The sequence below is a fragment of the Dipodomys merriami genome, unplaced genomic scaffold, assembly GCF_024711535.1.
Source record: "Dipodomys merriami isolate MVZ:Mamm:240054 unplaced genomic scaffold, mDipMer1.0.p SCAF_19, whole genome shotgun sequence".
Taxonomy (NCBI): domain Eukaryota; kingdom Metazoa; phylum Chordata; class Mammalia; order Rodentia; family Heteromyidae; genus Dipodomys; species Dipodomys merriami.
In genome coordinates this window covers 22,217,308-22,242,106 of record NW_027203270.1, presented here as the reverse complement: position 1 = coordinate 22,242,106, position 24,799 = coordinate 22,217,308, and the positions used below count along the sequence as shown (strand labels likewise).

Below are 24,799 nucleotides of genomic sequence, written 5' to 3'. Positions count from 1 at the left end.
CTTGACCTGGAGGAAAGGCAGAGTGTACAGGGAAGGGGGGATGACCTTGAGAGAGACCTAACGACATAGGCCTGGAAGAACTTGATGACTGGGATGTTAGGGTTGGGATAAAGCAGGAATCGGAGAGAATTTAGGGATTTGGCCTAGGAAATGAGGCCAGTGAACGTTGCATTTGACAACACTGAGAAAGTGATAGGAAAGTGGCCTCACTTTGTGATGTGGTCTATGCAGTACAGTCTGAACAGCTAGGTAGAAATACTAGGGAGCCATTGGGTTCAGAAGATCACTCCCCACTGCTGGTTGGAGCCCAGGTGCCCTAAGGAGCAAGACGGGGCTGAAACTATAAAAGATCCCCTCCTCTAAGAATGGATGGAGGGGCTGGAAAGGTGGCTCAGTGGTAGAGCGCTTGCGTTGCATGCCTGAGGCCCTGGGTTCGATTCCTCAGCACCACATAAACAAAAAGAAAAAACCGGAAGTGGCGCTGTGGCTCAAGTGGTAGAGCGCTAGCCTTGAGCTGAAGAGCTGAGGGACAGCGCCCAGGTCCAGAGTTCAGGACCCACGACCGGACCCCTCCCCACCCCACCCCCAAAAAGAATGGATGGAATTGGAAGAGATTTGACAAGGAACCTTTAAAGATAAGAACAATTAAGTGAATAATGGGAGGAGACAATGTATACAGAAAAATTATCTGAGAAGTAGGGACTACTCTCAAAGACATTTAAGAAAGAAAGAGGGGGTCATATTTAGTTGGATTCATTTTAACAGGACCTTGCAGGGCTACTCCAGTAGACTGAGACTACTGATTTTAATTATTTATGTTAGAATCAGAACTGATTTCTACTGCAGCATTTCCCAACAACGGTACAAATCTCCAAAGAGGTACTTCACTGAAATTCAAATTCCAGCTTCTTTCTAACCCAGAGTTTCTGTGTTAATCAACATCACACCACTATACAAAATACCTGAGATGATTAACTTATAAAAAGAAAAGGCAAGAAAAAAAAAAAAAAAAAAGGCTTGCCAGGTGCCAGTGGCTCACACAAGTAATCCTAGCTATTCAGGAGGCAGAGACCTGAGGATCAAGGTTTGAAGCCAGCCTCGCCAGGAAAGTCCATGAGACTCTTATCTCCAATTAACTAGCAAAAAGCCAGAGGTGGAACAGCCACTCAAGAGGTAAAGTGCTAGCCTTGAGCAAAAAAACTCAGGGATAGGACTCAGGCTCTGAGTTTAAGCCTCAGGACTGGCACAAAAACAACAACAGTGCTGTTTCCATTTAAGATCATATATACCCACTTACCCACTGCTTTTGGACCTGTGGTAAAACAATATCTCATGGCACTGTTGCAAAAGCCTTTCTTTTGCTTCTCCGACTTTAATGTGTATTCTCATACACACACACACACACACACACACACACACACACACACACACACACATACACAAAAAACACAGGTTCTGATTTAGGTGGGCTGAGGTTGTGTCATTGTGTCATTGCCAGGGGAAGTTCATGCATGCTAGAGAAAACACCTGTCTCATTTTGCAGACGAGGAAACAGGTTCTAAGAAGGTAGGCCGTTGACTCAAGGTGCCCCATTTGGTTAGTGGCAGGTACGAGTTGAGTAGCTCTGAATCCTGACTCCACAGATGCCTGTACTCTGCCTCTAGTCTCTAGTGAGGTTGGCTTAGTGACTACATGATTCATTTCCCTTGGATACCCTTCTTGTCCACCTGTCTTTCCCACCTTGGTTCCTCCTCTTTCCACAATCCCACCAGGCTCTCTCTGCCTTTTTTTTTTCTTTTCTCTCTCTCCCAATCTTCCCTTCCATAACAACAACAAAAAAGGCTAGATTAGGGACATGACCCACAATCTCCTACTGGGGGCAGCTGGAAGATGTGGGGGGAGAGCCTGCCGGAAGGGAGACCCCGCAGGCTGCCATCTGCTGCCGCCAGAGCAACTCGTTACCCTGGCTGTGGGAGATGAGAAAAGATGGAACCTTCCCCACAGCCACCTCAGGATGTTCTTGGGAACTTGCTGGGGGATGAACTTCCCTACATCTGCCAGGGCAAACCAGAGACTGTCTTTCTGGGAAAGGAGTCCAAAGCCATGCCATTGCCCATGATGCCCTTCTCAGTGATTCAAAGCTTAAACAAGGTGTCCTAGAACACCTGGTGTCCCGACTCTTCCCACCCCTAAAGAACAATTTTTCCAGTTTTGATTCGTTCATAGCCTTTATTTTTTTTAATGTCCTTTCCCCTGTGAGTGCTGCAACCTGATTGCTCTTTTTCTTTTGTGCAGGTGACAGCAGCGAGCACCCCCTGTTCTGTGTTGAATATACCCCTTACTGTTCTGTGTTTGCTTTCTCCCCTGTCCTGAAGCCCAATACGAATTACTGCTGCCTGCTCCTACCTCTAGTGCCACCTTCCCCTCCAGCGGCTCAGGGCCCTTCTACTTCCCTCCCGCCTGTCATCTTTCCCAGCTTTCCAAGACCCACCACTTCCACTCCCTCCACCACCCCAGGTCCCCTAAAGGGGTCACCAGCAGCCCTCTGCTACTTTCCTGTCTCTTGCCCAAATCCATCTGAGACCCCTGTGCTGTGCCTGCCTGGCCCCAGAAGGCCCAGTAAAATTTACCTCATGTGGTAAGTCATTCCCAGCAAGGCACACAGCACAGAGGCTTCCAGAAGGCAAGTGGACAGGAGAGGGGGCCAGGAATTCATACCAGGAGGTGTGGTGTGCGGGGAACAGGAAGACAGACGGGACAGCGCTGCCACCTCCCTTAAGTTCAGCTTCTTGTAGTGCCAAAGGAATGAACAACCAATAAAATCCCATTGTCTCCACAGACTCCTTTGATTTCTTACCTCCTGTGTCTAACACTCTTTGGAACATCACCACCAGAAAGCTAATGTTTGTGTGTGGAGGGTGGCACACAATGTTTGTGTGTGTAGAGCAGGTGACTCTAAAAGTACATAGCCATCCAGAGCCATCCCAAGGAGGGACAAATGAAAGGGCTCAGTTGATGTTTATGTTCCCTTTCCTGCCTACTTATTAGGCATTTGCATTTCCTAACACCAAAAAATCCCAGCTCCTGAGTTCCAAAATAAAACATATTTATGGTCCATAATTAAACTTTAATTAAGATCTCCTCTGGGGATGTGTGACACCACACATTTCTAGCATGCTCAAATAGAAAATAGACGTGACCTATTATTTGTGACTGTACAGAAAGCTGCCTATTACACCAAGGCAACAGTGGCTCTTGCAATTAAGCTGTAATTTTTCCCACCATCCAAAAAGAGCAGTGAGCTTTCCAAACAAGCATCTCCTCAGACAGAATCTCAGCCCCTCCCAGAAGCCAAGGAACCCAGTCCAAGAGGACAGAGGGGGGTAAAGGCTCAGGAATTGTACTTTCCTCCTTTTCTTGCTTTTCTCATTTTCAAGAACTGCATCTATGTATGACAGATGTGAACAATTGAATAGACTTGGTTCTGAGTTGTCAGGGCCTTGTATAAATATGGGACTTCTACCTTTCCTCCCCTACCTCCACTTTCCTGGCCAAATAAAGAACTATTCTCTTAGCAATCATTGTTTCCCAACATTATCAAGAGACTTGAGACACATGTCTTTTTTTTTTTTTTTAATCAAAACAGCTGTTTAGTTTCTTAGTTCCTGATGTGTCACCTTGCTCAGATACAGGAAGGGGATATGGGTTATTTAGAGCCAATCACAGACATCCCCACATCTACTTCCCAGTACAGATGACTTAGATTTCCCACAAGATTCATTGATACATGCACTGTGCCATGGTAAGGTCCTATCTTAGAATGGCCCCAAAGTTCTGACATTTGATTCACTGTTCATGCAGATATGGTGATTAGGAACATAGTATCTGCAGCTCTTAAATTCCTATACACAAACTATGTCGTCATGGTCACTTTCTTTGTGACCTGTAAAGGGAAAATGGAGAGCAAAGAACAAACCAAAAACATAACAAAGTGAAGAAGTCCTCCAGCACAACCAAATTAGTTCATAATCTTTAAGGTCGTGACCAAAATGTCTTACTCATCTTGCAAACCCTCAAATTATTGCATAGCAAAGGCACACAGGTATTTGTTGAACAAATTATTAGAAAAAGAGTTGCTATTTGCCTTTTGGATTTTATCAAAGAAGACTTGGGGGAGAGAATCAACAAAAACTTATGGGAATGAAGGCTGCAGAATAAATTATTGTCAACCTGGGAAGGCAGCCTAACTGAGTCTCTGGTTAAATTCACCTTCTCTGCTGGGGATGACGTCAGACCTCCCATTGCTGGTGGTATTCAGATTCTTGAACTCAGGGCCTGGGCACTGTCCCTGAGCTGCTTTTGCTCAAAGCTAGCACTTTACCACTTTTGAACCATAGCTCCACTTTGTTTTCTGTTGGTTAACTGGAGATAAGTGTCTCACAGACTTTCCTGCCCAGGCTGGCTTGAAGCCAGGATCCTTAGATCTCAGCCTCCTAAGTAGCTAGAATTACAGGTATAAGCCACCAGTGCCCTACTAGTATCCTTTATAACAGAAGAAGCATCTACCATTTTTAGCGGTTACTTGAGACACTTGAATTAGACCATTTATGTTTATTGTTGCTATATTTTATAGTAACTTAACATAGTAGGGGTAGACCCATTTTACAGTTACAAAAACTGAGATATGCACTGTGAAAGGTCAGGAAGTCCTGACTCTGCTAACGATGACATTTCCACCTCTAGACCTGGTAGAGCCCTCAAAGGAGTTCAGCTTTGTTACTTTAATTTTGGAAAATCATTAAGAAATCTGATGCTTTCTATGAAGAAAAAGATTTTTGAACACAACCACAAAAATAACCTTTGAAGCCACCTTGGGTGTTTTGTTTAACGAAGGTTTTGTTCTACTTTTGAAGTTCTCTCATGGCTTGAGATTAATGTATCTTCTTGAACCCTATGAAGCAAATATCATTAGCCCTGCCTAACAATGTGAGGCCAGATACAGGCTGGCTAAGAGGTGATATTTGGCCTCAAGGAGCTTCTGGTCTACTTATACAATAGGTGATGTTTTAATATTTAAATGCAAACAAAACGCTGAAAGTAAGGGTTCTGGAAAAGACAGAATTAAAGCAGACTTAGTGAACATAAAATGAGACCTTGAAGGGCCTGCTGGCTGCTGTGGTGTGGGGAAGACAAGCCCGAGGAAGGAAGGTAACCCACCCTATGGGTGTGTGCATGGAGTTGGAGTAAGATGGAGGGGAGGGGGGCAGCTGTGGCAATGTGAAGGTCTACAAATGAGCGTGTGGAAGGAATTTGAATAATCTGCTCAGATCATTTCTGGGAATCAAAGTAAACTAAGTTAGAATCTTTGGGCCAGGTTCTAACTTACTGGATTCAGCCTGAGGCCTAACCCTGTTCCTGGCTCCCTCCTCTTGTCAGCTGGGCAGTGGAAAGCAGTTGTTTCTAAGAGCTAACAGATGAGACCTTAGTGATACAGGAGAAACTTCTAGCTTCAAGGAACGCAATGTTTATGCTGAGAAAATGTTATCCCTCCTGTCCATGGTGGCAGATCCCTGATCTCCCTCCCTCCCTCCCTCCCTCCCTCCTTCCCTCTCTCTCTCTCTCTCTCTCTCTCTCTCTCTCTCTCTCTCTCTCTCTCTCTCTCTCTCTCTCTCTCTCTCATCTCCTCCCTCCTCTCTCATTCTCCTCCTTTCTTTCACTCTTAAAAAGTGAAATCACATCTCACCTTGTGTACTCCAAAGAATACTGAGTTCCCACAGAATTTTCTCTCTGTCTTCCTCTCTGGCTATACCCACAACCTCCCTGGGCTCTAACAAGTTGTCCTAAGCTGACCGAACCCCACTAGGGGCTCTCCTCTTCTAGTAAGTTGCCTGTGGAGCACACTGCCCTTTCTTGAAACATAGAATCCTCTGCCTGCTCCCCCACCCCTACACACACACACACTCACTCCACCCTGCCCAGGGTCTGTCAGGAGTAAGCAAGCCTAGTCACTGGATTAAACTAAGCTTCATAGGCTGCCAAAGAGAACTTTCATCCTTTTCCCAGGACTGGATGGAAAGTATTCATGCAACCACAACCTACACTCAGGAATATAAATACTGTTGTCCCCTACATGCCAAGAAAAGCTGTGTACACACACACACACACACACACACACACACACACACACACACACACACACACACACACACACACACACACACACACAGCAGCCAGGGGGCCGACCCAGTTCTATCCCCATGCTGCCTGTTGGCTATGTCTATTTGTGAAACTTCTAAGCTTTCTAAAAGAGGATGAGCCAAGAAAATTCTCTCGGGGGATTTCGTGCAGATGTTGATGATTTAGCTGCCTTGTGAACCCAACAACTTGTCAAGATGCATGGAAAATGCTTTACCCCCACCTTCATAGGCACTGGCACTAAACACACATGAAGACAAAACTTGATGTCATTCAGACCTAGCTCTAAATGTGAGTTTTGAGGAGGTATGAATTGGGGTTCAGTCCATGGTACTTTAGCTACTGTCTTCCACAGTGGTGGGCAACAAATATGCAAGAGAAAAGAAAAGGCGCATGGTTCCAGATGCTTGGCACCTTCCTGTAACAGCATACTTGTCACTAATTAACAACCTGAGGACATAAATATGTTGATATAAAATATGTCATTTCAAACCTGGGTGACTTCTCCAATAGCTGAATCATTGTGTGTCCCCAGAGCTGCCTTTTCTTTTTCTTCTTTCTTTTTTCTTTTCTTCTTTTTTTTTTTTTTTTTTTTTTTGCCAGTAATAGGGCTTGAACTCAGGCCTCATGCTCTACCTTAGTTCTTTCATTCTTGGCTGGCACTGTACCACTTGAGCCATACCTCCATTTCTGGATTCTGGGTCAAGATGTGTGTCTCTGATTTGTCTTACCCAGGCTGCTTCAAACCAGGATTTTCAGATCTCAGCCTCCCGAGTAGCTAGAATTACAGATATGAGCCACCAGTACCCAGCTCCAAGAGCCTTCTTGACCTTGGAAGCAAGAAACTTTTTAGTAAAAGACCCTTATATCCGCTGCATAGTGCTATTTATGGTGAAAAATCATCTGATAGATAGTTCCATGTAATAAATGAGGAAAATGAAGCTTGGAGAGGCAAAGCCATTTGCCACACTCATTTGGTTACAAGAGAGCATAACCAGTTTTCAAATCCACCTCTTCTCTGACCTCGTGGGTCTATTGTCTTAATTCCTTCCCTTTCCTCAAGCTAAGCCTTTAAAGCATCCTTTTATACAGAAGTGTTTTCCTATTTTTTTAATTAGTTATTGAAAGCATTTGCACCTTTCAGTGACACAGACACCAAAGATTTTATCAAGGAAGAGGAGACCAAATCTGGGGAGACTGACAGTCAGCCCAGAAATGTACAGCCCAAGACCATCTGGGGAGAGAAGCAGACAGAAATTGCAGCTGCCGACAAAGGTGCCAGCTCTCCTGGGAGCAGGTAAGAACTATGGTTGTGTTTTCCTCAGAGACAGGGGGTGGGGAGAGGCTGACTTTTGTTGTTACCTCGTGAATTCTTTCTGATTTTTAGATGGTTATGCTTTTATATGATGGAGAATTATCTTAAACTAGAACACACAGGTTTTCAAAGCAGACTGTTGGTTTTAATTTTCTCCAACAGAGGCTTGGTAGGAAAGGGGATGAGAAGAGCAGATCTTTTGCCTTTCTCTCGCATTACCACCCATGAGCATGGCTCTGAATGGTTTTGCATGGACTCAGGGGGAGGAGAAGCAGCCTGCAGCTCTGGGGAGGTCCCACCTGGCTGCAGTCCCTGATCACCTGCCGGGAGAGGAGGATGGAGGAATGTGGGTGGCAAACTGCTCTACTCCCCACAGAGCTCTTCTGCCCTGTGATCCAGGACAATCACACCAGCAAGATCTTTAAATGTGTTAAGAAATAACATCAAAATGAAGAGCTGCTCTATTTCAAAGCACTGGCTTTGGTGGAGCCTCCTTCTTTCCCGGTCTCAGTCCTGAGCATGCATCTAGAAGCCCACGTCATACAGCTCTGCTGACCCTGTCACCCTCTCCTGTGGTGGCAGGAAGAGAAGGAGAGCAGAACCTCGGGAGTCCTCTCAGGACTCAAGGAAAGTGACACATCACAGTCAGCCTTGCCCTTTAGACAAGTGACCCAGCTTCATCCTTTGTTGCTACCAAATGTGACTGATACTCTGGTGGACACCGGTAGGAAAACATGGGAGTATTTGGATGGCTTAGATTTAAGAGACAACTAGAGCCCACATGAATCTGTTAGCAACCACGTGTCCTCAGGATTCCCTGTGATGGAATGCTTCCTGGAGGAAAGGGCATGTGGCTTAGGGCAGATCTTACTTCTAAAACTTTTCCCCCTTCTCCATAAGGACTCCAGCTCCCTTATTTTAAAATAAAGGATGATAACATCTAACCTGCTGCATGTTAAAGTTAACTTAAGTGAAATAATATACAGGCCAGCACATAGTAGGTCCACATAAAAGGGCACTGAACTATTTTGATAGTTTCTTCATATTGCCTCCCCAACTGACATCAATGAACTCTCAGATACTATTTAAAAGGTGAGGCCAGGCACCCGTGACTCATACTTGTAAATCCTAGCTAATCAAGAGGCTGAGATCTGAGGGTCACAGTTCAAAGCCAGTCCTGGCAGCCAAATCCAACTAACCAGCTAAAAGCCAGAAATGGAGGTGTGGGTGACGCACCAACCTTGGGGTGGAAAAAGCCCAGGAGGAATGCAAGGTCCTGAGTTCAAGCCCCGGTACTGGCACCAAAATAAATAAGTAAATAAAGGTGAGGTGCATTATCCATGCAATATTTATGAACCCATGGAGCTTATGCAACCTTCCAGCTGCACCCAGGTTACGTGGCCCATTGTCCTGTGATCCACTAGGAACATGTCCCCATGTTCTGCTCTCCTCAGCCCTCCTTCTCTTCCCCCAGTCATGCCCTCCCTTTTTAGCTCTTTTTCTCACATTGTAATATGGGTTATAAACTGGAGTCTGAACCAGTTATAGGAGCTGTATCAGAGATTTGGAGCAAATGTGACTAAGATGATATACAGAAACCTCTTGCAAATTAATTTTGTATTAAACACACACACACACACACACACACAAACACACACACCACAGATAGCTCATAGAAAAACAGTGTAGGAAAGCAAAAATTTCACAGAAAAAAATTATAGGTAGCTAATAAACATTTTTAAAAGTTCAGCCTCATAGATCATGAATGTAAATTTACACATGAGCTAATTTCACATGAGCTCATTTCAGCTTACCAAATTGGCTAAGGTTTCTAACATCATATTTAATACTGGTAGCGAAGCTAGCCACTAGCACTTCCTGCTGTCACGAACTGTGGGCTACACAGGGTAGCAGCATTGCTTTCGTATCCTACCTCGAGGGCAATTTGGTGCAAAGAAGGAATTTGGCACCATATGTCAAAAGCTTCTAGAAAGTTCATACCTATTAACTTGGCAATCCACCCCCATGAATCCATTCTCAGAAGACAAGTCATCAAAGATGTGTGAGCAAGGACATTCATTGCAATGTGATCCTCCATGCCAAAAAAAAAAAAGTCTCAGGGCAAGCAACATACCAGCAGTAGGGGAGCAAATCCTGGTATGTTTATATAGGATACCTTTATACTTTAATTTCTATAAGTTCTTAATTAACAGCAGTGAAATTTTTAAGAAAGGGGAGCAGAGCCTGCAGTTGTATGTACAGAAATGGTGCAATTTTTCTTTTTCTTTTAAGGCCTCTAACCAAGTGTTCATGGCTCATGCCTGTATTCCTAGACTCAGATGCTGAGATCTGAAGATTACGGTTCAAAGCCAGCCCAGGCAAGAAATTCTATGACATTGGACACTCTTACCTCCAGTTAATAACAACCACCACACACACACACACACACACACACACACACACACACACACATACACACGCATGCGTGCACACACGCACGCAAGCACAAATCCAGAAGTGGAGCCATATCTCAGGTGATAGAGCTACAGCCTTGAGCAGAGAAAGCTAAGAAACAGTAGCCCAAGCCCCAAAACTTACGGCAACAGTAACAGTGAAAAACAAACAAACAAAAAACAGCCTCTAGATAAGGGAGCCTTGGGTTGTAAAAATTCAAATGGCTGCAGGGAGCCAAGTAGGTCTGGTAAGAGAGGCATAGCAGGAATTATGAGGCCGGTATTAAACCACAACATACATGTTTCCACTTAAAGGCATTGAACTTACTATTCGAATGCTGACATATGACTCTTATTGGTCTGGGTCTGCAGCTCACCCAAGTCCACAACACAAACATCAGCTATTCTGACTTTTGGATTATGAGAAGACATGGATTATTTTAATCCCCCTCTGTATTCTAATTTTTCTCCAATAGTCATAGACTATTTCTATTCACAGAAGAAAAAGGTTTAAAAAAAAAAAAGCAATGGCTGCTAGAATGTAGGACACTACTGGTCAAGCACATGAGGCAGCCCAGACCAAAGGCCCTGACTTAGCATGGACAGATACTTGTTCCAGTCTCATTTCAGTGTGCCTAGACCTCCTGCAGGTGGCAGGCACTCCATCCACAGCTGGAGGCCAGGCCGGGCCTCAGAGAAGCCTCAGCATCTGCAGGGCCTGGGCTATGAATAGCTCATCCCTGGCATAGCAATCAGAGTGTTTATTCCCAGCCCAGAGCTACTGGAATCCACTCCCACTTTGATATAGACACATACACATGCACAAAAAAAATGGGGTTAAAATAGCATAAATATAGAATGGCACCGTCTGCCACCTTTATTGGAAAGATACATAAGTGTGTGTACTTGCACGCACATTCTCTCTCTCTCTCTCTCTCTCTCTTTCTTCCCCCCCCCTCTCCCCGGGGAATCTCTGATTAAATGTTTAAAGAAGAAGGCAGTATGACAAGGCAGGGTGAAGACACAGTCCCTGGCGTGTTTCAGGAAGCCACAGAATCTCAGCCCAGCACATAACTGGGCCTTCTTTCCAGACCCAGAGCCTAGTGATAGCTCAGTAGCCTCCATGAAGCTCATTTCCAGTTCTGTTTTTCAGAAGCCATCCAGCTGATTTCTTTTTGCCTGTTAAGAGTATCTCCCTTTCCAGGTCAGAAACCTGAGCTAAATTTGAGGTAGGAGGTCCGGGTCCTCTCACAGAGCATCAGGGAACCCTCCCCCCTCTCCAAAGGACTTAGATTAATTAGCTTAATGTGTGTGTGTGTGTGTGTGTGTGTGTGTGTGTGTGTGTGTGTTTGTAGGTGCACCTGCACATGCACATGTGTATGCATGTACACACACACACACACACACACACACACACACACACACACACACACACTCACACACACACCAGTACTGGGGCTTGGACTCAGGGCCTGAGTACTGTCTCTTAACTTTTTGGTTCAAGGCAGGTACTCTACCGACTTGAGCCATAGCTCCACTTCTGGCTTTTTGGGTGGTTAATTGGAGATAAAAGTCTCAGAGATTTTCCTGCCCAGGCTAGCCTTGAACCACGATCCTCAGATCTCATCCTCCTACATAGATAGCTAGGATTACAAATATGAGCCACAAGCACCTAGCCAATTAGTTAAATTCAAAACAAGAAGTCACCAACCAGAGGTGCATTCTTTGACTCTCCTGTGTCACTCTTTAAAAAAAAAAAAAAAAGTCAGAATACAGTTGGTTTCATAGACTCTTCAGTTTCCCAAACACATGATCCAGCCCAGTGGGGCAGGCACCCTAGCTCTACTCCTATTCCTATAGAACCAGCTGTTCAATGCATCCTTGAATTGTTGACACATCGCTCACTGGGGTTTATAAACCCATGAGGGGGCCTGGCAGGAGACTCTAACTGATTTCTGGAAGAGCTGATGAGTAAAGATTCACACTGTGTCACTGAGTGTCCCACACCGTTAACAATAAAAGAAGCTTGCAGAGTATTAGGACATTAGAGAGTGGAGCCAGGGCTCCCCTGTGAGGCACCTCAATTAAAGTGAGTCAGTATTGACTTGGCCTTGGCTAAGCCCGCTGCTCAGAAGATTTGCATTTCCCTGAGCAGAGCTGTTATCACCGACCTGCCGGGCCGGTCGCGTCCAGTCCACTAGACAGGCAAACTGCTGCAGAAATTAAGCGATAAGGACAACAGAGCCTCATCAGATGCCAAGGGGAGCAGAGAGAAGAGCATGACGGGGTAGCCCGTGGTAGGCAAGAAGAAAGAGAAGAGGAATTAAGAAAAGCACTTTCAGTGTTTCCTGTGCCCATGTTGTCAGTGGGAAAAAGCCCCAACCACACACACACACACACACACACACACACACACACACACACACACACACACACACACACACACACAATGGATTCCATGGACTCTGGCCTTCACAGGGAAATTGGAAGTCTTGCCAATTTCTTAGGGGAAAACTCAGGGTAGTGGTTAAAAACACAAACCCTAGCATTAAGCAGGCTAAGGTTCAAATGTTCATCCCATCACATACTAGAAATAGCATTCTGGATGTTATGTGCCATCCCTAAGCCTTGAGGTGACCCCATTTATAATGTGGTATGATTTTGGCACCTATTTCATAGGGCTGTGTGTGCATGACACAACTGGTTTGCTCGGCGTAAGCACTCAGTTAAGTAGCACTTACTCATTGCTTATATACGGCAAGTTTTTTGTTTGGTTTGGTTTGTACTGAGGCTTGAATTCAGGGCCTTGTGCACTGGCTTCATTTTTGTTTTGTTGTTTTTGCTTTCACTCAAGGCTGGCATGCTACCCCCTGAGCCTCTGATTCTGGCTTTTTTGCTGGTTAATTGGAGATAAGAGTATCTTGGATTTGTCTGCCTGGACTGACTTCAAACTTCAATCCTCACATCTCAGCTTCCTGGGTAGCTAGATTTACAGGTGGGAGCTACCAGCACCCAGCACCATGAGACAAGTTTGAATAACTAATCGCATTAATAGTAACTCACACTTAGTGGTCCCTTTACCTTCACATGTCATAACTTAGATCAGGAAAGGAGGGAGTTTGTGTCTGCCAGCAGTTAACAACTTTACTAAAGGTCAAGGATAAAGAAAAGATAATCATTTCTTGAGAAGTATTATTTATATTAAATAATGCTTTATTTGTACTAAATAGTATGACCATAAACATCAATGTACCTACCTGGGCATGGGGCTTCTAGAATCTTCCTCTCGATCTGTCAAGGCAGATTGTACTTTAGTGTGGATAAAGCTGTGTGTGTGAAGCAGGGCTGCCATAAATGTATGTGGGAGGAATTTGGAAGAGAAAGGAAGAACCAGTGATTTTTCCAGAAGTCATTCCCAGAAAACTGCTTTTCCTTTTAAAAAAATGAAGAATTAAACCAGTGTTTAGAAGGAGGTTTATCTACCCTCAGTCTTGACATGGGTATGGAGCTAGACCAATCTTCCCAAAGCTTGTGCAGAAGGCTGGCATTGTAGCTCAAGCGGTAGAACGGCTTGCTTAGCAGGCAACAGGCCCTGGGTTCAAACCCCAGTAACACCAAAACTTCTACAAAAGTAATCCATATGCTCAGGGTCACTCCAAACACTCAGGGCCACCTTTGAGCACAAAGGAGAGCCTAGAAGCAGGAAATAGAAGCCCATAAACCACTGTCCCCTGGAGCTTAACCTCAAGGCCCTGGTGCTATCCCTGAGCTTTTTTGTTCAAGGCTAGCTAGCATTCTCTCACTTGAGCCATAGCTCCTTTTCTGTTTGTTTGTTTTTTTTGGGGGGGGGGGGTTAATAGGAGATAAGAATCTATCTCATAGACTTTTTATCCAGGCTAGCTTAGAACCATGATCCTCAGATTTGAACCTCTTGAATAGCTAGGATTACAGGCATGAGCCATGGGCACCCAGGCCACAGTTTTTGTTTTTGTTTTTAACAGAATGATGAATTTGTCTCTTCTCAATGCAGGTCCAGTAATTCAATCAGAAGGCCCAGTGTTTGCAGGTGAGACAAAGCTGAAGCGACCAAGTCGAGAGATAAAAAGCGTAGCCACACCACCACCGCTGATGAGGCTGGTAGAGAAAGCCCCAGAGAGGCCCAAGAAAGGAGAGCCCAGTGCCCTTTCCCCAAAGGAGCCCCATTCATCCCTATGTCAGCCCTTCCAAGGCATGAAGAATGAGTCTTTGGGGTCACCTGTCATACCCAGTAGTACCATGGGAGCAACAAGAAGAGGGACACCATTTAGGTTCCGAGATGAAGACTTTTATTCTACATTTTCAATAAACATGGTTCCGGAAGATGATGACACGGAAGAGGAAATCCAAGAGGAAGAACAACTTCTGATGGCTGGTATGCACTCACCCCATTCTCCTTCCAACCAGCAAAGAAATCCATTCCTCGGGACATCAACCACCCGAGTCCAAAATAATGATTTTGACAAAAATGCTGATAATAGTCGAGGTAATTCTTTAAGAAGAAGGGAACCCAAGTGTGGCTCACTCAGAATAAACAATACAATGGAGCCAGTGACAAAGCAGCAAGACTCCAGCCTGTCTGATGAGGAGCCTACCACAGATAATGACAGCGATGGCAGTGAAAATGAGAAAAAGACCGAATCCCAACCCAGTCAAGAAGAAGGACTCAATGCTGAAGATCCATATCCCAATCGAGGCTCTGTGGAAACACCTGGGGTCCATGACTACGAAAGAGATTGGCAACACTATTTAAATGATTCCAGAAATTCTTTTGACTGCTTGCTTTCCGGTAGACCCATAGCTCCAAGATCATCATCAGTGAATTCCTATACCACTCCTGGGCCATTGATGCACTCTGCTCTGATAGATGACATGTCAGTAGACCTGTCAGTGTCGTCTATTTTAGTTCACGGTTCAGAGCTGGAGGAAAACTCAAGATTCAACGCTCGTCGACCACTGTCCCCTATTAGAAGTAGAAATCCATTTGCCAGCACTGAAAACCACAATATTTTTCTGGTAAACACGACGCATGAATTTGATGTCAGGGAAGCAGAGCACATTACTTTAACAAGCCAACCCCAAGGGGCTTCGTTATATGCAGAAGAGTTATTACTAAATCCTCAAGGCAGTTTGTCCTCAGTGGACAATCCCAGACCTTCTCGATCAAGAATGGACTTACAAGGCCACTTGCACATGCCTGAGTCCCTGCAAGAAGCTATACCTTTTACTTTCTTTGCAGTGTCTGATTTCACAAGTCAAAATGATGGTGAGGCCAACATAGCAGTCTCTGGCTTTACAGATGAGAAGGGGGAGACTGAGACAAAGGCAGACCCTGAGAAGCTCAAGAAATTGCAAGAAAGGTGAGCAATGCTCACAACTCTGTATAAAATATACACATATTATCTTCCTTTTCTTCCCTCCCAGTGCTAAAATAAGCATTGCTTTCATTAGAAAGTCCTGGGAATTTTAAATCACAGATAGGCTCTTTCTTGTCATTTTAATGTTGATTGTTTGGAGGAAAATGCCCCTCTCTTGTTGCTTTTACATTTGTGTGTGTGTGTGTGTGTGTGTGTGTGTGTGTGTGTGTGTGTGTGTGTGTGTGTGTGTGTGTATGCCAGGCATCAGTGATTCATGCCTGTAATCCTAGATATTCAGGAGGCTGATATCAGAGGATCAAGGTTTGAAGCCAGTCTGGGCAGGAAAATCCATGAGACTTATCTTCAATTAACCACCAAAAAGCCAGATGGGAAAAATAGGATGCAAGTGATAGAACATCAGCCTTGAGCAGAAAAAGCAAGGCCCTGGCCCTGAGTTCAAACCCCAGTAACACACACACACACACACACACACACACACACACACACGCACACACACACACACACAGATACACACACACAGACACACACACACAGATACACACACACACACACACAGTGTGTATGTATGTATGTATACATACAGAGAAAAGTTTAATATTTCTACTCAGTTTCTTTTTTTTTGTTGGGTCCAGTCGTGGGACCTGAACTCTGGGCCTGGGCGCTGTCCCTCAGCTCTTCAGCTCAAGGCTAGCACTCTACCACTTGAGCCACAGTGCCACTTCCAGCTTTTTTCTGCTTATATGGTGCTGATGAATCGAACCCAGGGCCTCATGCATGTGAGGCAAGCACTCTACCCCTGACCCAACTTCCCAGCCCCTTTCTATTCAATTTCTTCAGTATTCCTAAAGTGGGTTTTCCCCCCTCTATACCATAACTTTAACAAAGGAAAACTTGCAGATATAAGGATTTCTGGGGGCTACACAATCCTACCTCTTCTCTCCAGCAATTAGAAACCAGGAATTTTTATGGAAAGGTTGCTGTCTCCCTAGAGAATGAACCATACAGCACTTGAAGTTCACAGCTCTCCCTCATGGGACTAAACGCAAATCTTACCAACAATTTTAGAATTGGAACCTTCCAAAGTAAAAGACTATTCCCAAACAGTTACCATAGTTACCTACATCGCTGAAGGGCTGCCCTAGGTTAACCACTGCCTCCATTATAAGGGCTCTTTCTCATGCATCAGAGAGGAAGAAAAAAAAAGATCTTTTCCAATTGCCCTTTTCTTTGATCTTTTTCTCTTGATGTGACTTTGGGAATTTGATGGCTACAAAATTGGATAGTTTTCAAAGCCATCATTAAGCAATGTCAAAATTCTACCATTTCATTTATGGTAGGTGTTTACTGTGTCCTTATATTAGCTTACTGATCTGAAAATTGATTCTTGAAATGTAAGCCTTCTTTGGGTACGTTGGAATGGCTTATTTGGGCCATTAGTTATCCTATTGCTATGCATCTGTAAACAGAAAAGTTTAATTCATTCAGTGATATATATAATCTTCTAAGATTGTGTGTGTGTGTGTGTGTGTGTGTGTGCTAGTACACAAAAAAAGTCCACTCAGGGCCTTGTGTTCTTGTTTGGCTTCTTTTGCTCAAAGCTAGGGCTCTACCACTTGAGCTCCACCTCCACTTCTGGCTTTTTGCTGGTTAAATGCAGAAAACTCTCATGAATTTGCTTTCCAGCCAACTTTGAATTGCAGTCCTCAGATCTCAGCCTTCTGAGTAACTAGGCAACTAGTTTATATTCTGTGTGTGTGTGTGTGTGTGTGTGTGTGTGTGTCTGTGTGTGTGTGTGTGTGCGCGCGCGCGCTGTCCTGAGCTCAGGGCCTAGATCTGTCCCTGAGGTCTTTTGTTCAAGTCTAGCACTATACCACTTGAGCCACAAAAAATAGCTTCAGGCATACTTGACACAAGTCCTGATTCCCATCACCAAAGTGACACCTTTGGGCTCAAAGTAATTTTTTTTCACGTGCATGTGGTTACTTGAAACTATTATTTAACAAATGCTTTATTAATGTTCATCAAATGCTCTGTTGTTTCTATGGACCTTATGCTCTTAATGGACCTTATACTCTTATGATTTCAAAAACGTCTACTTAGGAAATATTTTAAAATACAGACTTGAAAGAAAGACACCTTTGGGCTGGGAAGGTGGCTCAGTGGTAGAGTGCTTGCCTTGCATGCATGAGGCCCTGGGTTCTATTCCTCAGCACCACATAAGCAAAAAGAAAAAAGCCAGAAGTGGTGCTGTGGCTCAAGTGGTAGAGCGCTAGCCTTGAGCTTAAGAGCTGAGGGACAGTGCCCAGGCCCAGAGTTCAGGCCCCACGACCGGACCCCCCCCCCCCCAAAAAAAAAAGAAAGACACCTTTAACCTTCCATTCAAAGTGTTGCTGAAAAAAATGTTTTCAGTCTTTCATTTTTGCATATGGATGCAAATTTTAGTATGGCACCAAGATTCAAACTCAGGGTCTCATACTTGCTAGACTAAGGCTCAGATGAGTAGTTCTGCCTGAGTAGCTATAATTCCAGTTTTTTGTTTCCTTCATTCCTTCTTTCCTTCTTTTCTTTTCTTTTCTTTTTTCTTTGTTGTTGTTGGGGTTTGTTTTAGTCAGTCTCACCACAAAGCCCCAGGCTGATCTAGAACTCATGATCCTCCTGCATTTGCTTTCTGGGTGCTTGAAACAACATTTTAAGTTCTGAGTTTTAACTATTTGTGATTAGTGAACAGATATTCTATTACGTGTTTTCTCTGTATTTTGCTGAATTTAATTGTTTATAATATCTTGTCTGTGGTTGTTTCCTATATAAATGATTTCCACAGTGAATAATAATTTCTTTTCCTCCAAAACCCTATTTTTGGCTACTTTTTTTTTTTTTTACTGTGAAAATACCATACAGAGGTGTCACAATTACAAGGCTACATTTTGTTGTTGTTGTTGTTGTTGTTTGGGTCCGGTCGTGGGGCCTGAACTCTGGGCCTGGGCGCTGTCCCTCAGCAGTTCAGCTCAAGGCTAGCGTTCTACCACTTGAGCCACAGCAAGGCTACATTTTTTTAACTCAAGGCCTCATGCTTCCTATGTCAGCCCTCTACTGCTTGAGCCATGTGTCCAGCTCTCACTATTTTTTGTTTTAATCTTATCGTATTACCTAAAGTTTCTAGGACTACAGATTTTACATTGAATATGAGTGTTGTCATTTGAGTCTCCACTGAGGGATAACGTTCTTACCTTGTAACTGCTGATGAAAGGCAATGCGCTGTATAAGGTTTGTAATGTGTATTGTTTCATTGAGCTTCAAGGAATTTGTCTAGATCTGGGCACTGGCACCTCACACCTGAGATCTGAGAAATGAGGTTCAGTCAGAAGACTGGGCAGACAAATCCCCAAGACTCTTAACTTTAATGATCTAGCAGAAAGCAGGAACTGGAAATTTGTTTCAAGTGGTAGAGTGCTAGCCATGGTAGGGGGAAGCCAAGTAAAGGTCCCCCCACAAAAGAAAGCCCTCCACTTTTCCATTCTCACCACCATTTTATGAACACTCAAGTGTCCATAACCATTTTCCTTCGGGAATTTTCATATTCTCATTTTATGTACCAAAGAGGTTTAAAAACATACATTTGTTGTAGTGCAGCTCTAGATTCAGTTTCTGATTCTACCAACTATTAGCTCTCTGTGGTTTGAGAAAATGTTCCTTCATTTTCTGGAGCTATTTTTTTTCCATGTAGAAAAGAGAAGTAACAATATCTTCTCTTCCCCCTAAAACAGTGAAAATTCAATGAGGTCTAAAATATTTACCTAAACCAATGTACCTAATATACAGTAAACACTCATCTGTAGAGCTATACTGAAGTCTAGCTACCATTCCATTCATATGCAATAAGATAGGGTTCTAATGTCTTTTTCTGTCTTCTTTTTCCTCCTCCTCCTTCACAGTTATCCAATTGTCAGTCTATGACTTTTTTTGCATTTAAGGTCCCTACCAGTCAGTATACATTACCATTAACACTTTGGTTAATCTGCCTGATACTGCAGGCACTGTACACCTTTACTTATTATAGATTTACTGTTTGATGTAGTAAAACACCCTTTATTATCCTCTTTAAAAAAGTTATTGCCCTTCCTCATTTAATTGTATTGTGATCTCAGAAAGTGTGGTCTATGTTTTTTTATGTCCCAGTACCTTGCCAGTATGTACAAAACTGTTACAGCATAGAGTGGTTGTATAGTCTCTATTCTTTTATTGTCTGTCCACATATATATAATACAGCTTGGAAAAAATGCTATTAAAAAGCTTCCTACTTTATTCTTTTCTATTGAATTGATCAATTTCCAAGATGTATTAAAACCTTCTGCTATGATTTGGATTTGCCCCATTCTCTTTTGTATCTATAGGAGTTTTATTTTTATTTATTGCATTAAGACTAATGACTGAGCCGGGCGCTGTTGGCTCACGCCTGTAATCCTAGCTACTCAGGAGGCAGAGATCTGAGGATCGCGGTTCAAAGCCAGCCCGGGCAGGAGAGACTGTGAGACTCCTATCTCCAATAAACCACCAGAAAACCGGAAGTGGCGCTGTAGCTCAAGTGGTAGAGCTCTCGCCTTGAGCTGAAGAGCTGAGGGACAGCGCCCAGGCCCAGAGTTCAGGCCCCACGACCGACAAAAAAATAAAAAAAATAAAAAATAAAAAGACTAATGACTGATTCCCAGAACTGTCTCCCCCCTAAAAAGGCTAATTTTCTTTAGCCCTGAATTCTATTTTATTTATTAGTATTGCTATACCTGTAAAAAAAAATTCTTTTTTTAATTCCCCAGAAATCCTTTTTATCTCTGGTTGTTCCTTTTACAAAACAGTAGGCTAAATCCTCTGGAATCTTCTCAAGAAGATTCCTGCATTCCATAAACTATCCACTTCCTGTACCATCAGCAGAGCCCTCCCTTGGTCCCCTCTTCTTTATGCTGCTGGCCCCACGGCTGTAACAGAAGATGGCTGTTGTCTCATGAAGGAAGAAAAGGGTGGCTGAGAAAAGAGGCCACCAGCATAGATGCCCTGGTAGCTGTGTGTCTTGCTTCCTCTCCATCCTTTTCCCTAAATGGAAGGTTTTGAGTGAGTATTTGTGAGCAGAGTTTGAACGCTTGGGCTATACAGCTAGCTCCATTTCACAGCACTCCTCTCCATGTTGATTGGGAGGGAGATCTTGGCGCTGCTGCTTCTCTTTCTCAGGGCTACTGGACTCACAATTACTTATTTATTTTGGTGCCCAGCACTGATGGTTCACACCTGTAATCCTAACTGCTCAGGAGGCTAAAATCTGAGGACTGCAGCTTGGAGCCAGCAAGGCAGGAAAGTCCATGAGACTCTTTTTTTTTTGGGGGGGGGGTCCGGTTGTGGGGCCTGAACTCTGGGCCTGGGCGCTGTCCCTCAGCTCTTCAGCTCAAGGCTAGCGCTCTACCACATGAGCCACAGCGCCACTTCTGGCTTTTTTCTTTTTTGCTTATGTGGTGTTAAGGAATCGAACCCAGGGCCTCAGGCATGCAAAGCAAGCGCTCTACCACTGAGCCACCTTCCCAGCCCTCCATGAGACTCTTATATCCAATAAACTACTCAGAAAAAGCCAAAAGTGGTGCTGTGGCTCAAGTGGTAGAGCACCCCAGGATCACCAAAAATGAATAAATAAATATAATATAATATAACAACAACAAAAATGCCAGTACTGGGGACTTCTCACTCGGCTTTTTTACTCAATGCTGGCATTCTACTACTTAAACCACACCTCCACTTCTGGGTTTTTGCTGGTTAATAAGAGATAAGAATCTCATCGACTTTTTTTCCCTGGCTGGCTTCAAATCTAGATCCTCTGATCTCAGCCTCCTTGAATAGTAGGATTATAGGCGTGAGCCACTGGCACTCAGCAAATTCTATTCCTTTTCACTGAATTTCCCTTTCTTGGAGAAGACAATGTCTAAAGAAACAAAGTTTTTTGTTTTGTTTTGTTTTTGGGTTTTTTCTTGTTGTTTGTTTTGTTTTAGGTGGAGGGGTTGTTTGTTTGTTTTTGGTCAGCTGTCAGGCTTGAACTCTGGTCCTGGGCACTGTCCTTCAGTTCTTCAGGTCAAGGCTAGTGCTCTAGGACTTGAGCCACAGAGCTACTTCCGATTTTCTGGTGGTTAATTGGAGAAAAGAGTCTCACGGACTTTCCTGCCCAGGCTGGCTTTGAACCGCGATTCTCAGATCTCAGCCTCCTGAATAGATAGGATTACAGGAGCCACTGGTGCCCCAGCTCAGAGATTTTTTTTTTAATATTCAAAACATTGTCCATTTCTTCCCCTTTGATTGTAGTCATTAACTAGTTTCTTTTTACTGACAACCCCAGACCCATGAAAATTCAAAAGAAAAGAAAAATCGCTGTCAGCTTCTTTCAGCACTCTTAACATGAATATCATCCAGCGATCCTTCGCTTGCCATTTATTAGACACACATATTTTTGCTTACATTTTCATTCATTCTGTCCTTATCAACTTCCAGCAGCTCCCATTCTGGAATGTAGGATGGCATGCAGCACTTGTTGCTCATGTTCAGGTTTGTTGGTTCATCATTTATTCAAACTGGCACCTATTGAGTAGTCTCTGGGAGGCAAAACTTAGCTGTACACTGGATGTATGTAGAGCAAGCCCATAGTCAGGCACCTGGGCTGTTCCAATCCTGGGAAGCAAGCAAGCAGATAAGAAAACAAAATCCTCAGATGACACCAGGAACTTGTTCCAAGTCACATTATTTAAAAGGCAGCCAAGTCACATGACTTAAAGGGCAGCCCTCAAACCCCAGATCCCTGATGGTAAATCCTGTGAGGTGGTAACAGCAGGCCTTCCAGCAGTTTCTTCTGGAGACTTCTCACCTCTGTTCTCACTGCAGTACTGGGAATTGAACCCAGGAACTCCTGCATGCTTCATCTAAGTACATGCCTCTTGCTCCCTTCTTTCTTTGTGGTGGTTGTGTTGGTCCCAGAGAGCTCACATGTATCAGTGATTACAGTAGAGCCCATGTGTACTCATTACCTGACTTATGAAATGGTGGTAACTCCTCTGTACATCCCCTTAATAATAATAATTTAAATAATAATTTTAAAAAAGAACCTGGGGGCTGGGAATGTGGCTTAGTGGTAGAGTGCTAGCTTTGAGCAAAAGAAGCTCAAGGACAGTGCCCAGGCCCTGAGTTCAAGCCCCAGGACTGGGGGGGGGGGGAGGAGTGGGGGGGAAGGGGAGGATCAGAGAGGCAGTGGGTAGATCCCAGAAGTCATCTTGGGCAGGCCCATAGTGGGAGAGGAGAAAATTTCCTTTTTCTTCCTTTTCCCATGAGCACCCTGAGAACTGACATTCTATGGAAACTTCAAATGTGGAGACTCCTGGTCACCAGGGCTTGTTTTCCCTTTAGTCTCCTGGAGGAGGACTCTGAGGAGGAAGGAGATTTATGTCGCATCTGTCAGATAGCCGGGGGTTCCCCCACCAACCCGCTCCTGGAGCCCTGCGGCTGTGTGGGAAGCCTACAGTTCGTTCACCAAGAGTGCCTGAAAAAGTGGCTGAAAGTGAAGATCACATCAGGTAGGTGGGGAGAGAAGAGCTCAAGTACACAGCCACACGTGATTAGTCTGAGCCACCACAGTGTGGGCCTCAGAGCCTGTCAACCGCTAAGTTCCAAGGAAATGTGGCCTAGCCTGGGATTCTTTGCCCCAAAACACTGTCTTCAAATGACAGAAGGGAAATGAATGTGATTTGTTTTTGTTTGGTTTTGTGTCAGTACTGGGGCTTGACCACGGGGCCTAGGCATTGTCCCTGAGCATTCAAGGCTAGTGCTATACCACTTGAGCCACAGCTTCTACTTCCAGTGTTTTGGTGGTTAATTAAAGAGTCGCTTGGGTTTCCCTGCTTGGGTTGGCTTTGAACTGTGATCCTCAGACCTCAGCTTCCTGAGTAGCTAGGATTATATGCATGAGCCACGAGCTCCTGGGCAAATGTGTTGGAGATTTTTTTGTTCGTTTGTTGTTTGTAAGTCTGAGAGATCGATTCTGGAAACATTTGCTATGGGATCCTCCTGCTTGAAGCAGAGGTGCTAAGCCTGCCCTTCCACAAGGAAGGAAGTGGAAGAAATGGGAACCTCCCAAAGGGGAGGTTCAGGAAGCCCCATCCCCAGTGGCCATGCGCAGCCAGTAAGCCCTCTGCAAAATTCATTCAGAAAGACCATCATGAGAGACTTCCCCTCCAAACACACACCGTTCATCTTCCTTGTCTTTGGGGGAAGGAGGATTGAGAGCACCTAGGAACTCAAGCAAAGCTGCTTGTTGACAGCTGAGTTTAAATTTTTTTTTAAAAAGCGTTGATCTGATTTTCTACAACCATATTCGAGAAAGAGATTTCACTGCGTGGGTTTTGTCAGTTTGATCTTAGAGTGTGAGGTCCCTTCTCAACTCCCCAGGGAGGAGATAACCTAAATATAGCCACATCAGTAAGTCAGCTATAGTTTTCTTGGCAGAAAACGGAAGATTTCTTTAAAACATGGCTTTGGGAATGAACGCCAATTTTAACAAAAAATTGTGGATATCAATGGAAGCAACTCAATTAGAAAATAGCTATGTCTTTCAGACACCTTTCTCTCCCTCTCTCCCTCTCTCCCTCTCTCTCTTTCCCTCTATTTCTCTTTCCCCCCGGCCCTCTGAAACCTTTATTCTGTGGCTAGAGCCTCTCTTCTCCCAAATTTTTATCTATTCTATGCTGTCTAAGAGATCTGGGGCTTTACCCTGTCCCCGTGGGGCATTGCTGCTCTACCTTCACCAAAGACAGCACTCCATTTGATCAGAGAATGGACACAGGGACCCGTCACATTAACTCTCTCATTCCTAAAGTCTCTTCCCATGTTTCCCCAGCATAAGAAATACAGAATCATTCCTGAGATGCTTAAATATAAGCAAAGAACTTTTTCTAGTAATAAGGGTAGTAATAATTCTGCCATATAATGCTTTATCTTAGTAGAAATTTTGAGTCAATTAAATACCTAGACTAGCCAACACCAGTAGTTCACACCTGTGATCCTAGCTACTCAAGAGGCTAAGACCTAGAGGATCACAGTTCCAGGCTAGCTAAGGCAGAAAAGTCTGTGAGACTCTTATCTCCAGTTCACCAGAAAAAAACCTGATTTGAGGCATGGCTCAAGTGATAGAGCTCCAAACATGGACAACCAGATAGTGAGTATGTATGATGCTCCTAAGGTCAAACCCCCCTCCTACCCACCCCCCAAAAAGCAAGCAAAAACAAAATCTTGTGCAGAAAAAAAGGAGCCATGAAATGGATCATTTAAAAATTATATTGAAGGCTCATAAATGCCAATACGGGTATGATCATGTTTGGCAAGATTAGGATGGAAGACACATGGAATGC

General features: G+C 44.1%; 1 protein-coding gene across 5 annotated transcripts in view; it reads left to right on the top strand.

The window, feature by feature from the left end:
• The window catches only part of Marchf10 (membrane associated ring-CH-type finger 10), a 91,718-nt gene that overhangs the window by 44,824 nt on the left and 22,095 nt on the right, over positions 1-24,799 (top strand). For all 5 annotated transcript variants that reach the window (XM_070027712.1, XM_070027713.1, XM_070027714.1 and 2 more), the window contains 3 exons: positions 7,340-7,492; positions 13,994-15,359; positions 22,803-22,969. In XM_070027712.1, the coding sequence (XP_069883813.1) occupies positions 7,340-7,492; positions 13,994-15,359; positions 22,803-22,969 (1,686 nt within the window). The remainder of the gene's footprint in view (positions 1-7,339; positions 7,493-13,993; positions 15,360-22,802; positions 22,970-24,799) is intronic.